The 13,920-nt window shown below is 43.7% G+C and overlaps 1 protein-coding gene across 8 annotated transcripts in view; it reads left to right on the forward strand.

Moving 5' to 3' along the window:
* LOC135027842 (uncharacterized) overlaps nt 1-13,920 on the forward strand; it is a 1,366,020-nt gene that overhangs the window by 101,350 nt on the left and 1,250,750 nt on the right. For all 8 annotated transcript variants that reach the window (XR_010224289.1, XM_063953746.1, XM_063953745.1 and 5 more), the window contains exon 5: nt 4,143-4,265. Coding sequence is in view for 7 of the 8 variants with exons in the window: in XM_063953746.1 (XP_063809816.1) it covers nt 4,143-4,265 (123 nt within the window). In the remaining variant the exon portion in view is untranslated. The remainder of the gene's footprint in view (nt 1-4,142; nt 4,266-13,920) is intronic.

Raw genomic sequence — 13,920 nt, forward strand, 5'->3', positions numbered from 1 at the left:
GGGAAACGGGTTGCACTGACCCGGCTCCCGTTCACACCACACAGTGAGCTGGGTTGAACCTTGCTTAAGAACCCCTTTCACACTGCACATGAAAACGGGTTTTGCGCGTTCATGTGCCAAAAACCCGTGTTCAGGGGTGCTGGTGTGAAAGTGGTATAAAAAAGTTGCCAATTCCAAAGATATCTTTCGTCTTTCATATTGTTTAAAAATGACTTAAGGGCCCTACACACTTGGCGATGTTACTGAAAGATATGAACGATCTTGTTCATTACTGAATGAGATACCGTTCATATCTGTCAGTGTGGAGGCACCAGCGATGAACGATGCGCCGCCCCGCGCTCGTTCATCGCTGGTGCCACGTCGCTTGTGCATGCAGGCCAATATGGTCAATCTTGTCCATATTTGCCTGCACTGCTATGGAGCCGGGTGACGGAGGGAGTGTAGAAACTTCACTCCCCCCGTCACTGCCCCCCCCCCCATGCCGCCGGGTCACCCGTCGGCTGCATCCCCGTCGGGCAGCTCAGTGGCAGATCGACAAATGTGTAGGGCCCATAAGTGTGTACACTCAATTTCGTTTGTCAGGGTTCTGGGAAGTTCAAGGGACATTGCTCATCTTCCAGATTGTTCATCTTTCACATTGGTCATGTCTTCTAGTGTGTAGGGCCCTTAATTCTCTCTGCAAATGTTATATCTGCCCCCTCTGCAGTGCACATGGTTTTACCCAACTGCTAACATTTGCTGCTGCGATCAACTCTGAATTAGGCCCTTGATGCTTGGTTTGTGCTCAGACATGCACTGTCAAGTGTGGGACCTTATATAGAAAGGTGTGTGCTTTTCCAAATCATGTCCAATCAACTGAATTTACCACAGGTGGACTCAAATTAAGCACATTGTCATTATGGGGTATTGTGTGTAGAGTTTTGAGGGAAATTTAATTTATTCTATTTTGGAATAAGGCTGTAACATAACAAAATGTGGAAAAAGTGAAGCGCTGTGAATACTTTCCAGATGCACTGTACAGTTGGTTTAATAAATGTTATTTCACCATTCACAACTATGTATTATATGGACCTGAGGTAATCATGTTTCTGATCCAATGGGGTTGCTTTTCCATCTAATGCCACCATCGTATGCTGCTTTTTCATGGCTACACTGATGGATGCTGACAGTGCTCCTGCTGTATACACCAGCGGCGGGATTTAATGGAGTCTGAGATTGCCGGAGGTGCAGGATGCCAGTTAATCTCAGAGGGTTTTTAAAGGGGCATAAACTGCAAAACCATGCCTTGTAAGTGATAGCCCCTTTAAAGAAACATCCGAGATTGGCCGGCATTCCGCACCTACCGCGATCTGGACTCCATTACATCCCACCTCATGAGAGAGAAATTCAGTGTGTCAGTATCAGAGCTCCTTTGCACATGTGCAAACCTCAGCTGTCCACTGCGTATGCACACCATTGTTGGAATTCTGGTGGTCGAAATCCCAACGGTCAAAATACAGACGCCGGAATCCCGACCGCCAGAATGCCGGAATCGCCGTCACAGCTATTCCAACTCCTGGGTGATAACGACACCCATGGAGGGGGAATAGAACCTGTGGCGAGCCACCGAGCCCACAAGGGGCTTTGTTCCGCTCGCCCCCCTGCCGTCATTCTGATGGTTGGGATTCCGGTGTCGGTATTTTGACCGACACCGTTCGAAATCGTCGGGATCGTCGGGATCCCGTTCCCAACCCTTTTTAAGTAATGACAGTCTTTGGAACTGTCATTTGCAATGTTGCTCACCACATAGCAGTTTTGTAGCGTTATGTGTTTTCTGACACAGCAGGAATGTGAATCCGACATGGACCAATAAGAGCCTCCCCATTTAGAATTAGGTGAAAAATAAAATGGTAAATGAGGGAATGTGTAGGGAATTTTTTATTTCATAAAAATGTATATTCTAAGGTATGGTTTTTACAATTTTGTTAAGGTTAGACTACAGGTCCCAGCGGACCCTGGATGCTAGGACATGCTAGAGCTTGTGGTTTCCCAAGTGCCATGACATGCTACATTTTCCTAGGGGAGGGAAGTGAACATGCATTTTTTTTGTCCTCTATGTAATTGACAACATGCTGGAACTGCTGAACATTATAAACGTGGTTCCCATACTGTGTGTCCTCCTAATATAGTGTCACAGTCCAGTTGTAGAAACTGGACAGTCATATCCAGATGACGCAGGAGAATTTCTGGGGAATTTGACAGGATTAACAAGTAGTCCAGATACGGCAGTATCCTGACCCCTTGACGGCGGAGTACTACTGTCATCACCGCCATGACTTTGGTGAAGACTCGCGGAGCCGTAGTTAAACCAAAAGGTAACGCCCGAAACTGGTAATGGCAGTTGCCAATCGCAAACCTGAGGTATTGCTGATGCTACTCTGCTATAGGAATATGCATGTAAGCATCCTGTATGTTCAGGGAGACTATGTAGTCCCCCGGTTCCAAGGCCAGAACTATAGAGCGAAGGGTTTCCATACGGAACTTGGAAATCTTCACAAACCTGTTCAATGCTTTGAGGTTGAGAATGGGCCAGGAGGACCCATTCGGTTTCGGGACTAGAAACAGCGGAGAATAGTACCCCCGGCCCCTCTGCGCAAGAGGCACCTGTACTAGGAGGGTCTGTACCACCGAATGTAGAGTGTTTGCCTTTGTCTTGTCCAACGGGACATCTGTCTGGCAATCGATGAGGGGGTCGGTTTTTGAAGGCTATGGCGTAACCTCGAGTGACGACTTCCCATACCCAGGCATCTGAAGTGGTCTTCAACCATTCCTGGGTATACCCTAGAAGCCGCCCCCCCACCCTGTGATCACCCGGAGGGAGGCCCGCCCCGTCATGCGGCAGGCTTATCTGTCTTGGAAGCTGGCTGACGGGCCGCCCAGGCTATTTTGGGCTTAGGCTTACCAGGTTTGGAAGTGCGGGCCTGCTTGTTGTACGCCTGACCTTTTGCTTTACCTGAAGGACGAAAGTGGCGAAAGGAAGTACCTTTAGCCTTCGACACAGAAGGAGCAGTACTTGGCAGAAAGGCAGTTTTGGCAGTAGCCAAGTAAGCCACAATCTTATTTAAATCCTCCCCAAACAAAATATCTCCGCCGTCAAGGGGTCAGGATACTGCCGTATCTGGACAACTTGTTAATCCTGGCAAATTCCCCAGAACTTCTCCTGTGTCATCTAGATGTGACGGTCCGGTTTCTGCAGATTACTGAGGCGGTCATTCAAACTATGTCGCAGGCCCGGTCACGGCGAAATATCAGATATGGGGAACTACAAGACAAGGCACCCAAATCCGACACTCTTCTATCTGAAGCAATAGCCAGTATTTGCGGGAAATGGTGCCCTAGGGCTGGGGGAGGGGCTCCAGGTCTAAGCCTTATCCCCTCTGCTGGCAAAACCACCGGGTACTGCGGGCTACTTGTAAAAAAGGTTTAGAGAGAAAACCTGACCTGCACCCATGCCCTGGTGATCTAGTGGGATCGCCTGTACTGTTATGTCTATTGTTATATAGCTGTGTAAGCTAGTCCAGGGCAGTATTATTGTTAGTAATAACCTCTGCATTGTACAGACTGTGACTATTTGTATGTGTTTATTACCCCAATATGTATGCATACTGTTTATTACCCCAATTTTGCTGCTACCAGCTTTGGCTTTTTTTTATATCCTCATTAATTAAAAAAACAAAACAAAACAACCCCACAGAATACATACTGCATTAGAACACGCATAGCTGGCAGCTTGGCTTCTCACCCTCCAAAAATCGCTAACTATTGCATCGCTTTGGAGGCCGATTCCTCAAAATGTCTGCAGTTTATAAGGCTTACCGCTAAATGTAAGAGCCTGACTGGGTTTTTAAAGCATCAGTCATTTACACAGCACATTCAGGTTGGTTTTGCCATGTAAATGATGGTTGCTGTAAGAATCCGGCTAGACTTGCACGAAATCCTGCACTTCTTGCTTCTCGCAGGCTATTACATTTAGCCCTTAGAAGTCAAATCTATTACATTCCAGTCCATACATTGCATACATTGTCACTGACCAACATGTTTAACATGTACTTTCCATTTGATGTGTTTTTAGTATACACTTTCCTTTTTATGTGTTTTGAAAGGGCTCCATTGTGCTTCCCATTCCTTCTCTGGAATTACTGAAAGACACATCATTATCCAACATATCTGGATCTGCAATCCATATTATGGAAACAACGGTTATTGGCTGGATAAGGCAAATCAAGGTAAAAACGATCATTAATAAAAATAAGAAGTGTATTATTATTACAACAGGGTGTATAAGGTGAGTGCACCCCTGCAGTGAATAGACAATGTTTTTTTCACCCAATACAGTGGTTCCCAAACTCAGTCCTCAAGACACCCTAACAGTCCTGGTTTTAAAGATGTCCATGGTTGAGCACAGATGGTTAAATCAAATTGACTGAGGTACTGATTAAGTCAACTGGCATGGATATCCTAAAAACCTGGACTGGGTGGGCCTTGAGGACCTAGTTTGGGAAACTCTGACCCAAGACAAAAGTTTCAAAATGCGACACCTTGTTATATTTACACAAACCAAGTTAGCTGTGGTGGGATGTGGTTTTACTTGTGGATCTACACAATGTAGTTCTACAAGTAGATCCGAGAAAAAAATGTGACTAAAGCATCATATTGCTACTGTGAAGTGCTTTGAACAGTGCTCTGTGATAACTAGCCAATAAAATGCACACCTACCTGTACTTTCAGCCATAGCAAGTCTTTTGTGGTGCAAGAGTGTGAGCATTACATCAAAGTCCAATCTCCTACTGCAGGCCTGGCCAACTTGTGGCTCTCCAGCTGTTGTGAAACTACATGTTCCAGCATGCCCTGCCACAACTGTGCTACTAGGGAATGCTAAAACTGTGGCAGGGCATGTTGGGATGTGTAGTTTCATAACATCTGGAGAGCCACAGGTTGGCCAGACCTGTCCTACTGCCTTAATACCTTTCCTTTCAATCAAATACTCTTTTCAGTTTTCTCCTAAAATACTTAATTTTTTTCCCCTCAGTCATGGCTTATACTAATCATGAGAGTGTGGCGATATGAGAACTATTTTTTATTATAGGTGATAATTTTCTGTGTGTGAAACTTTTTATTAGATTACTGGGGCTATGCATCTCTGCCAAAGTGCAACATGAAGATGCAAAATGGGTCCAATAAAAAGTAGAGAACTAGCTTAGATGCAAAGACTAGTCACTACGGGCCAATTGTACAGTAACGAATTTATTGCAAGATATCTAATGCACAAAACATAAACATTTCCTTGCATAATACCAAGCCTGGCCCAAGGTGCAAAGTGTAACATACAGAGCCAGGCAGCATAGCACACAAAATTGAACACTTTCAGCCAATAATAGTGTTGTGCTGTGTTGAACTTCAGTGTGGGAGCATCTAGATAGACATAATGAGACTGCTCTTAGTATTACAGTATATACCACAACAGATGGTAATAGTAGCATTGTGCTGCCTTCATAGTGGGAGCATTCACACAGTCACACAACACAGCAGGATGGGATAGTGTGTAACTGGGGAGAGTGTAAGTTGTACCCCTATACATGAGAAGCAGGTGCGTCCTTGGCAACTTCCTTTCATGCCTCAACCAGGCCTACATGATCACATTCTACTTGCAGGTGCATATATTATTATTAATGTTTATGGTATAACACAACATACAGGTTCAAAGAGGTTGTTATAGATGGGAAGACAATGGAAAAGTGGGCACTGCTCATGAGAGATTACAGTCTAGTGGAAAGGGGAATGACATAGAAGTTGGGTAAAATGGATAGGAGAGACTGGACCAGTGAATGATGTGACAAGGGAAGTAAAAGGTTTCAGTGTAGGTTTTAAGGGAGTATTTTAAACTATGGAGGGTGGGAGGAATCTGCTTAGCCATGGAAGGGAGTACTAAAAAGTAAAGAGCAGCACAGGAGAACTTTTGGAGGAGGAACTGGGAGGTTCTGTCAATGAAGTGTTTGATATGCAGTTTGGCTACATAAAATAAGTGTACAACGATAGAGTAAGCTAAAGTCTTATGAACGGGTGGAGTCATTAAGGACTTTGGAAATGGGGAAGGGATGTTTGAATAGGAACTGGATGGATTTGGGAGCCAGTGAACCACTGAGGATGGATTGAAGTGGGCAATAATTTTTAATGACTTGTGCCAAGCATGGCTGTAACTAGAGGTTGGCCAGAATGACACTCACCAGGGGCATAGTCCGAAGTGTGAAGGCACCATCCTGTCACAGGGCAAAACTATAGTAGTCCTTCTGGCCTGACAATAAAAGGCCAGATGTGCATCTTTCAGGATTATAAATGATTCAGGTGGTGCTCCAGTCTGTTGGCCCACCTCTCCCTGCTCCTCCTCGGCGTGCATGGCGATAACAAGATGTGATTTGGAAACAGAGACAGGACAGGAGTCAGGACTGGAGTTACTTCATTCATAGAAGCTGAGATCAGCAACTTATAAAAAAATAATATGGGGGGGGGGGCAGTGTGGCATGTCATTTAAATTTGGTACACAGTGTGTCATATTGTGAATTTGAGGAATATGCAGTGCGGCATTAAATTTATTTCACAGTATCAAAGTCACATCTGGGGTCCTAGGCAATCAGTAGGCCTCCGGCCATTCAATTCAAATTTCCATCCCACATTCATGGGATCCATACAAATAGTTACGAGTGGGTTGCTTAATGAAGCTTAAAACCCAAGGCCATGGCTTTTTGCTATTAACTGGATAATCCATGCTAATACAACAGGTCTTGATGGGAGTTTATGCTAATTTTCATTTGAAGCCCCTGATTATGTGAAAAGTATGTTAAGGTAAAAATGTCAGGACTCAGTGCAGAAGCCCTGCTACACTTCTCCCAATGAATAATCATGCACTTGAAGGCATTTAGGGGGTATTTCAGAGTTGTTAGCAAACCAAAAAAGTTAGCAATTGGGCAAAACCATGTTGCACTGCAGGTGGGGCAGATGTAACATGTGCAGAGAGAGTTAGATTTGGGTGGGGTGTGTTCAAACTGAAATCTAAATTGCAGTGTAAAAATAAAGCAGCCAGTATTTACCCTGCATAGAAACAATATACACTAACCAACCCAAAGATACATCTCTCTGCACATATTACATCTACCCCGACTGCAGTGCAACAAGATTTTGGCCAGTTGCTAACTTTTTTTGGTTTGCTAACAACTCAGAATAACCTCTTTAATTATTAAAATGTAGCTAATGTCATTTTTCAGGTGACTTTTTATATGAACCTTAATCATGCATTTAATTATGAAGGACGTATACAGATGGAGCCACGCTAATTGTAGCTCCGTCTGTGCCTAGAATGGGAGCCTTTCTGTGCGCTCCCGGCGTGACTAGGCGGACGGATCACCTAGTCACGCCGGGAGTGCTCATATGCTATGGAGCCACGCTAGATGAGTGCGGCTCCATCTGTATTTTGGGGTGTTGTAGTAGTTTTTGTAGATGGAAGTTACAAGTGTTTTTTTTTCTTTGTACGTACCCCAAAATAATCCATAGGCTTTCATTTGGTGAAAAACATTTGCTTAATATAGGCTTTCCACTGTTAATAAAAAAAGATAAAAATCAACCATTTGACACCATTTAAGAACTTCAAATGCTTTCCTTATGGCCACTACTAGCTTTATTTGCTACCTTTCTGGGTTTCAGGGTGATCTCCCCACTTTTTCATGCAGTTCCCCCAAGTCTCACTGTACAGTTATGGTGCAGGTGAGACAATAAGTATTTTCTATTTGAGTAGCAAGGGTCGCAGGAGCGCGCATGCTGACAATAGGTCGCAATATGTGTGTTAAGTCACCTAGCAGAAAAACCTTAATGATGTTGATTGATTTCCTCCATGTGAAGGGCGCATCAGTTCTCCCCACAAAACAACGGTGGTTTTTCCACTTGCCCATTGCTGATATAAATTAGGCCTCAACCTATACTTGATTTAAATGTATTTTGCACCTACTAGTTGCACTTTGGTGGAAAAGCACTTTTCTATGTGTTTTTTGACCAATAAAATAAAAATCCTAAAACACATAATACGGACACATTTAATGAAGACAGTCCTGATATCCCCTCCCTCAGTATTAATTTACGGCATAAGTAAAGTTAAACTTGCAGTATTTTAAAAGAAAAATAAATGTAATGTTAAAATGAATAAAGGGAGTTGTCCTGAAGCATGAGTAGATAAGCCTTTATGGGTAATTTTTTATTTTCTGCTGTGTATATTTTGCAGAACATCTGTAAACCTCCAATGTAAGAGCCCCCCGCCCCCATTTTACATAGGTGTTTCCTAAGACCCGAATATCTGTAAACTTGCAATGTAAGACAACCCCCCTCACTTTTATGGTGGTGTTTTCTAAGACCAGAATATCTGTAAGCCTGCATTGTAAGAGCACTCCCTATTACGGAGGTGTTTCCTAAGACCACAATATTTGTAAGCCTGCATTGTAAGAGCACTCCCTATTACGGAGGTGTTTCCTAAAACCATAATATCTGTAAGCCTGTAATGTAAGAGCACTTCCTATTATGGAGGTGTTTCCTTAGACCAGAATATCTGTAGGCCTGTAACGTAAGAGCCCCCCCCCCCCCCCTTTTTTTGGAGGTGTTTCCTAAAACCAGAACATTTGTAAGCCTGCATTGTAAGAGCACTCCCTATTACGGAGGTGTTTCCTAAGACCAGAATATCTGTAGGCCTGCAATGTAAGAGCACTCCCTAATACGGAGGTGTTCCTAAGACCAGAATATCTGTGTAAGCCTGTATTGTAAGAGCACTCCCTATCACGGAGGTGTTTCCTAAAACCAGAATATCTGTAAGCCTGCATTGTAAGAGCACTCCCTATTACGGAGGTGTTTCCTAAAACCATAATATCTGTAAGCCTGCATTGTAAGAGCACTACCTATTACGGAGGTGTTTCCTAAGACCACAATATCTGTAGGCCTGCATTGTAAGAGCACTCCCTATTACAGAGGTGTTTCCTAAAACCAGAATATCTGTAAGCCTGCATTGTAAGAGCACTCCCTATTACGGAGGTGTTTCCTAAAACCAGAATATCTGTAAGCCTGCATTGTAAGAGCACTCCCTATTACGGAGGTGTTTCCTAAAACCAGAATATCTGTAGGCCTGCATTGTAAGAGCACTCCCTATTACGAAGGTGTTTCCTAAAACCATAATATCTGTAAGCCTGCTTTGTAAGAGCACTTCCTATTATGGAGGTGTTTCCTAAAACCAGAATATCTGTAGGCCTGTAATGTAAGAGCCCCCCCCCCCCCCTTTTTTTGGAGGTGTTTCCTCAGACCAGAATATCTGTAGGCCTGCATTGTAAGAGCGCTCCCTAATACAGAGGTGTTTCCTAAGACCAGAATATCTGTGTACGCCTGTATTGTAAGAGCACTCCCCATTACGGAGGTGTTTCCTAAGACCAGAATATCTGTAGGCCTGTATTGTAAGAGCGCTCCCTAATACGGAGGTGTTTCCTAAGACCAGAATATCTGTGTAAGCCTGTATTGTAAGAGCACTCCTTATTACGGAGGTGTTTCCTAAGACCAGAATATCTGTAGGCCTGCATTGTAAGAGCACTCCCTATTACGGAGGTGTTCCCTAACACCACAATATCTGTAAGCCTGCATTGTAAGAGCACACCCTATTACGGAGGTGTTTCCTAAGACAAGACTGTCTGTAAGCCTGCATTGTAAGAGCACTCACTATTACGGAGGTGTTTCCTAAAACCAGACTATCTGTAAGCCTGCATTGTAAGAGCACTCCCTATTACTGAGGTGTTTCCTAGGACCAGAATATCTGTAGGCCTGTATTGTAAGAGCGCTCCCTAATACGGAGGTGTTTCCTAATACCAGAATATCTGTGTAAGCCTGTATTGTAAGAGCACTCCCTATTACGGAGGTGTTTCCTAAGACCAGAATATCTGTAGGCCTGCATTGTAAGAGCACTCCCTATTACGGAGGTGTTTCCTAAGACCAGAATTTCTGTAAGCCTGCATTGTAAGAACAGTCCCTATTACGGTGGTGTTTCCTAAAACCAAAATATCTGTAAGCCTGCATTGTAAGAGCACTCCCTATTACGTAGGTGTTCCCTAAGACCACAATATCTGTAAGCCTGCATTGTAAGAGCACACCCTATTACGGAGGTGTTTCCTAAGACAAGACTATCTGTAAGCCTGCATTGTAAGAGCACTCACTATTACGGAGGTGTTTCCTAAAACCAGACTATCTGTAAGCCTGCATTGTAAGAGCACTCCCTATTATGGAGGTGTTTCCTAAGACCACAATATCTGTAAGCCTGAATTGTAGGAGCACTCCCTATTACGGCGGTGTTTCCTAAGACCAGAATATCTGTAAGCCTGCATTGTAAGAGCACTCCCTGTTACGGAGGTGTTTCCTAAAATCAGAATATCTGTAGGCCTGCATTGTAAGAGCACTCCCTATTACAGAGGTGTTTCCTAAGACCAGAATATCTGTAGACCTGCAATGTAAGAGCACTCCATATTACGGCGCTGTTTCCTAAGACCAGAATATCTGTAAGCCTGCAATGTAAGAGCACTCCCTATTACGGCGCTGTTTCCTAAAACCAGAATATCTGTAAGCCTGCAATGTAAGAGCACTCCCTATTACGGAGGTGTTTCCTAAGACCAGAATATCTGTAAACCAGCAATGTAAGACCACTCCCTATTACGGAGGTGTTTCCTAAAACCAGAATATCTGTAAGCCTACATTGTAAGAGCACTCCCTGTTACGGAGCTGTTTCCTAAGACCAGACTATCTGTAAGCCTGCATTGTAAGAGCACTTCCTATTACGGAGGTGTTTCCTAAGACCAGAATATCTGTAGGCCTGCATTGTAAGAACACTCCCTATTACGGAGGTGTTTCCTAAAACCAGAATATCTGTAAGCCTGCATTGTAAGAGCACTCCCTATTACGGAGGTGTTTCCTAAGACCAGAATTTCTGTAAGCCTGCATTGTAAGAACACTCCCTATTACGGAGGTGTTTCCTAAGACAAGACTATCTGTAAGCCTGCATTGTAAGAGCACTCACTATTACGGAGGTGTTTCCTAAAACCAGACTATCTGTAAGCCTGCATTGTAAGAGCACTCCCTATTATGGAGGTGTTTCCTAAGACCACAATATCTGTAAGCCTACATTGTAAGAGCACTCACTATTACGGAGGTGTTTCCTAAAACCAGAATATCTGTAAGCCTGCATTGTAAGAGCACTCCCTATTACGGAGGTGTTTCCTAAGACCAGAATATCTGTAAGCCTGCATTGTAAGAGCACTCCCTGTTACGGAGGTGTTTCCTAAAATCAGAATATCTGTAGGCCTGCATTGTAAGAGCACTCCCTATTACAGAGGTGTTTTCTAAGACCAAAATATCTGTAGACCTGCAATGTAAGAGCACTCCATATTACGGCGCTGTTTCCTAAGACCAGAATATCTGTAAGCCTGCAATGTAAGAGCACTCCCTATTACGGCGCTGTTTCCTAAAACCAGAATATCTGTAAGCCTGCAATGTAAGAGCACTCCCTATTACGGAGGTGTTTCCTAAAACCAGAATATCTGTAAACCAGCAATGTAAGACCACTCCCTATTATGGGGGTGTTTCCTAAAACCAGAATATCTGTAAGCCTACATTGTAAGAGCACTCCCTATTACGGAGCTGTTTCCTAAGACCAGACTATCTGTAAGCCTGCATTGTAAGAGCACTTCCTATGACGGAGGTGTTTCCTAAGACCAGAATATCTGTAGGCCTGCATTGTAAGAGCACTTCCTATTACGGAGGTGTTTCCTAAGACCAGAATATCTGTAAGCCTGCAATGTAAGAGCACTCCCTATTACGGCGCTGTTTCCTAAAACCAGAATATCTGTAAACCTGCAATGTAAGAGCACTCCCTATTACGGAGGTGTTTCCTAAGACCAGAATTTCTGTAAGCCTGCATTGTAAGAACACTCCCTATTACGGAGGTGTTTCCTAAGACAAGACTATCTGTAAGCCTGCATTGTAAGAGCACTCACTATTACGGAGGTGTTTCCTAAAACCAGACTATCTGTAAGCCTGCATTGTAAGAGCACTCCCTATTACGGAGGTGTTTCCTAAGACCACAATATCTGTAAGCATGCATTGTAAGAGCACTCACTATTACGGAGGTGTTTCCTAAAACCAGAATATCTGTAAACCTGCATTGTAAGAGCACTCCCTATTACGGAGGTGTTTCCTAAGACCAGAATATCTGTAAGCCTGCATTGTAAGAGCACTCCCTGTTACGGAGGTGTTTCCTAAAATCAGAATATCTGTAGGCCTGCATTGTAAGAGCACTCCTTATTACAGAGGTGTTTCCTAAGACCAGAATATCTGTAGACCTGCAATGTAAGAGCACTCCATATTACGGCGCTGTTTCCTAAGACCAGAATATCTGTAAGCCTGCAATGTAAGAGCACTCCCTATTACGGCGCTGTTTCCTAAAACCAGAATATCTGTAAGTCTGCAATGTAAGAGCACTCCCTATTACGGAGGTGTTTCCTAAGACCAGAATATCTGTAAACCAGCAATGTAAGACCACTCCCTATTACGGGGGTGTTTCCTAAAACCAGAATATCTGTAAGCCTACATTGTAAGAGCACTCCCTATTACGGAGCTGTTTCCTAAGACCAGACTATCTGTAAGCCTGCATTGTAAGAGCACTTCCTATGACGGAGGTGTTTCCTAAGACCAGAATATCTGTAGGCCTGCATTGTAAGAGCACTTCCTATTACGGAGGTGTTTCCTAAGACCAGAATATCTGTAGGCCTGCATTGTAAGAACACTCCCTATTACGGAGGTATTTCCTAAAACCAGAATATCTGTAAGCCTGCATTGTAAGAGCACTACCTATTACGGAGGTGTTTCCTAAAACCAGAATATCTGTAAGCCTGCATTGTAAGAGCACTCCCTATTACGGAGGTGTTTCCTAAGACCAGAATATCTGTAAGCCTGCAATGTAAGAGCACTCCCTATTACGGCGCTGTTTCCTAAAACCAGAATATCTGTAAACCTGCAATGTAAGAGCACTCCCTATTACGGAGGTGTTTCCTAAGACCAGAATATCTGTAAACCAGCAATGTAAGACCACTCCCTATTACGGAGGTGTTTCCTAAAACCAGAATATCTGTAAGCCTACATTGTAAGAGCACTCCCTGTTACGGAGCTGTTTCCTAAGACCAGACTATCTGTAAGCCTGCATTGTAAGAACACTTCCTATTACGGAGGTGTTTCCTAAGACCAGAATATCTGTAGGCCTGCATTGTAAGAGCACTTCCTATTACGGAGGTGTTTCCTAAAACCAGAATATCTGTAGGCCTGCATTGTAAGAACACTCCCTATTACGGAGGTGTTTCCTAAAACCAGACTATCTGTAAGCCTGCATTGTAAGAGCACTCCCTATTACGGAGGTGTTTCCTAAGACCACAATATCTGTAAGCCTGCATTGTAAGAGCACTCACTATTACGGAGGTGTTTCCTAAAACCAGAATATCTGTAAGCCTGCATTGTAAGAGCACTCCCTATTACGGAGGTGTTTCCTAAGACCAGAATATCTGTAAACCTGCATTGTAAGAGCACTCCCTGTTACGGAGGTGTTTCCTAAAATCAGAATATCTGTAGGCCTGCATTGTAAGAGCACTCCCTATTACAGAGGTGTTTCCTAAGACCAGAATATCTGTAGATCTGCAATGTAAGAGCACTCCATATTACGGCGCTGTTTCCTAAGACCAGAATATCTGTTAGCCTGCAATGTAAGAGCACTCCCTATTACGGCGCTGTTTCCTAAAACCAGAATATCTGTAAGCCTGCAATGTAAGAGCA

The sequence above is a fragment of the Pseudophryne corroboree genome, chromosome 2 (assembly GCF_028390025.1).
Source record: "Pseudophryne corroboree isolate aPseCor3 chromosome 2, aPseCor3.hap2, whole genome shotgun sequence".
In the NCBI taxonomy this organism is placed as follows: Eukaryota; Metazoa; Chordata; class Amphibia; order Anura; family Myobatrachidae; genus Pseudophryne; species Pseudophryne corroboree.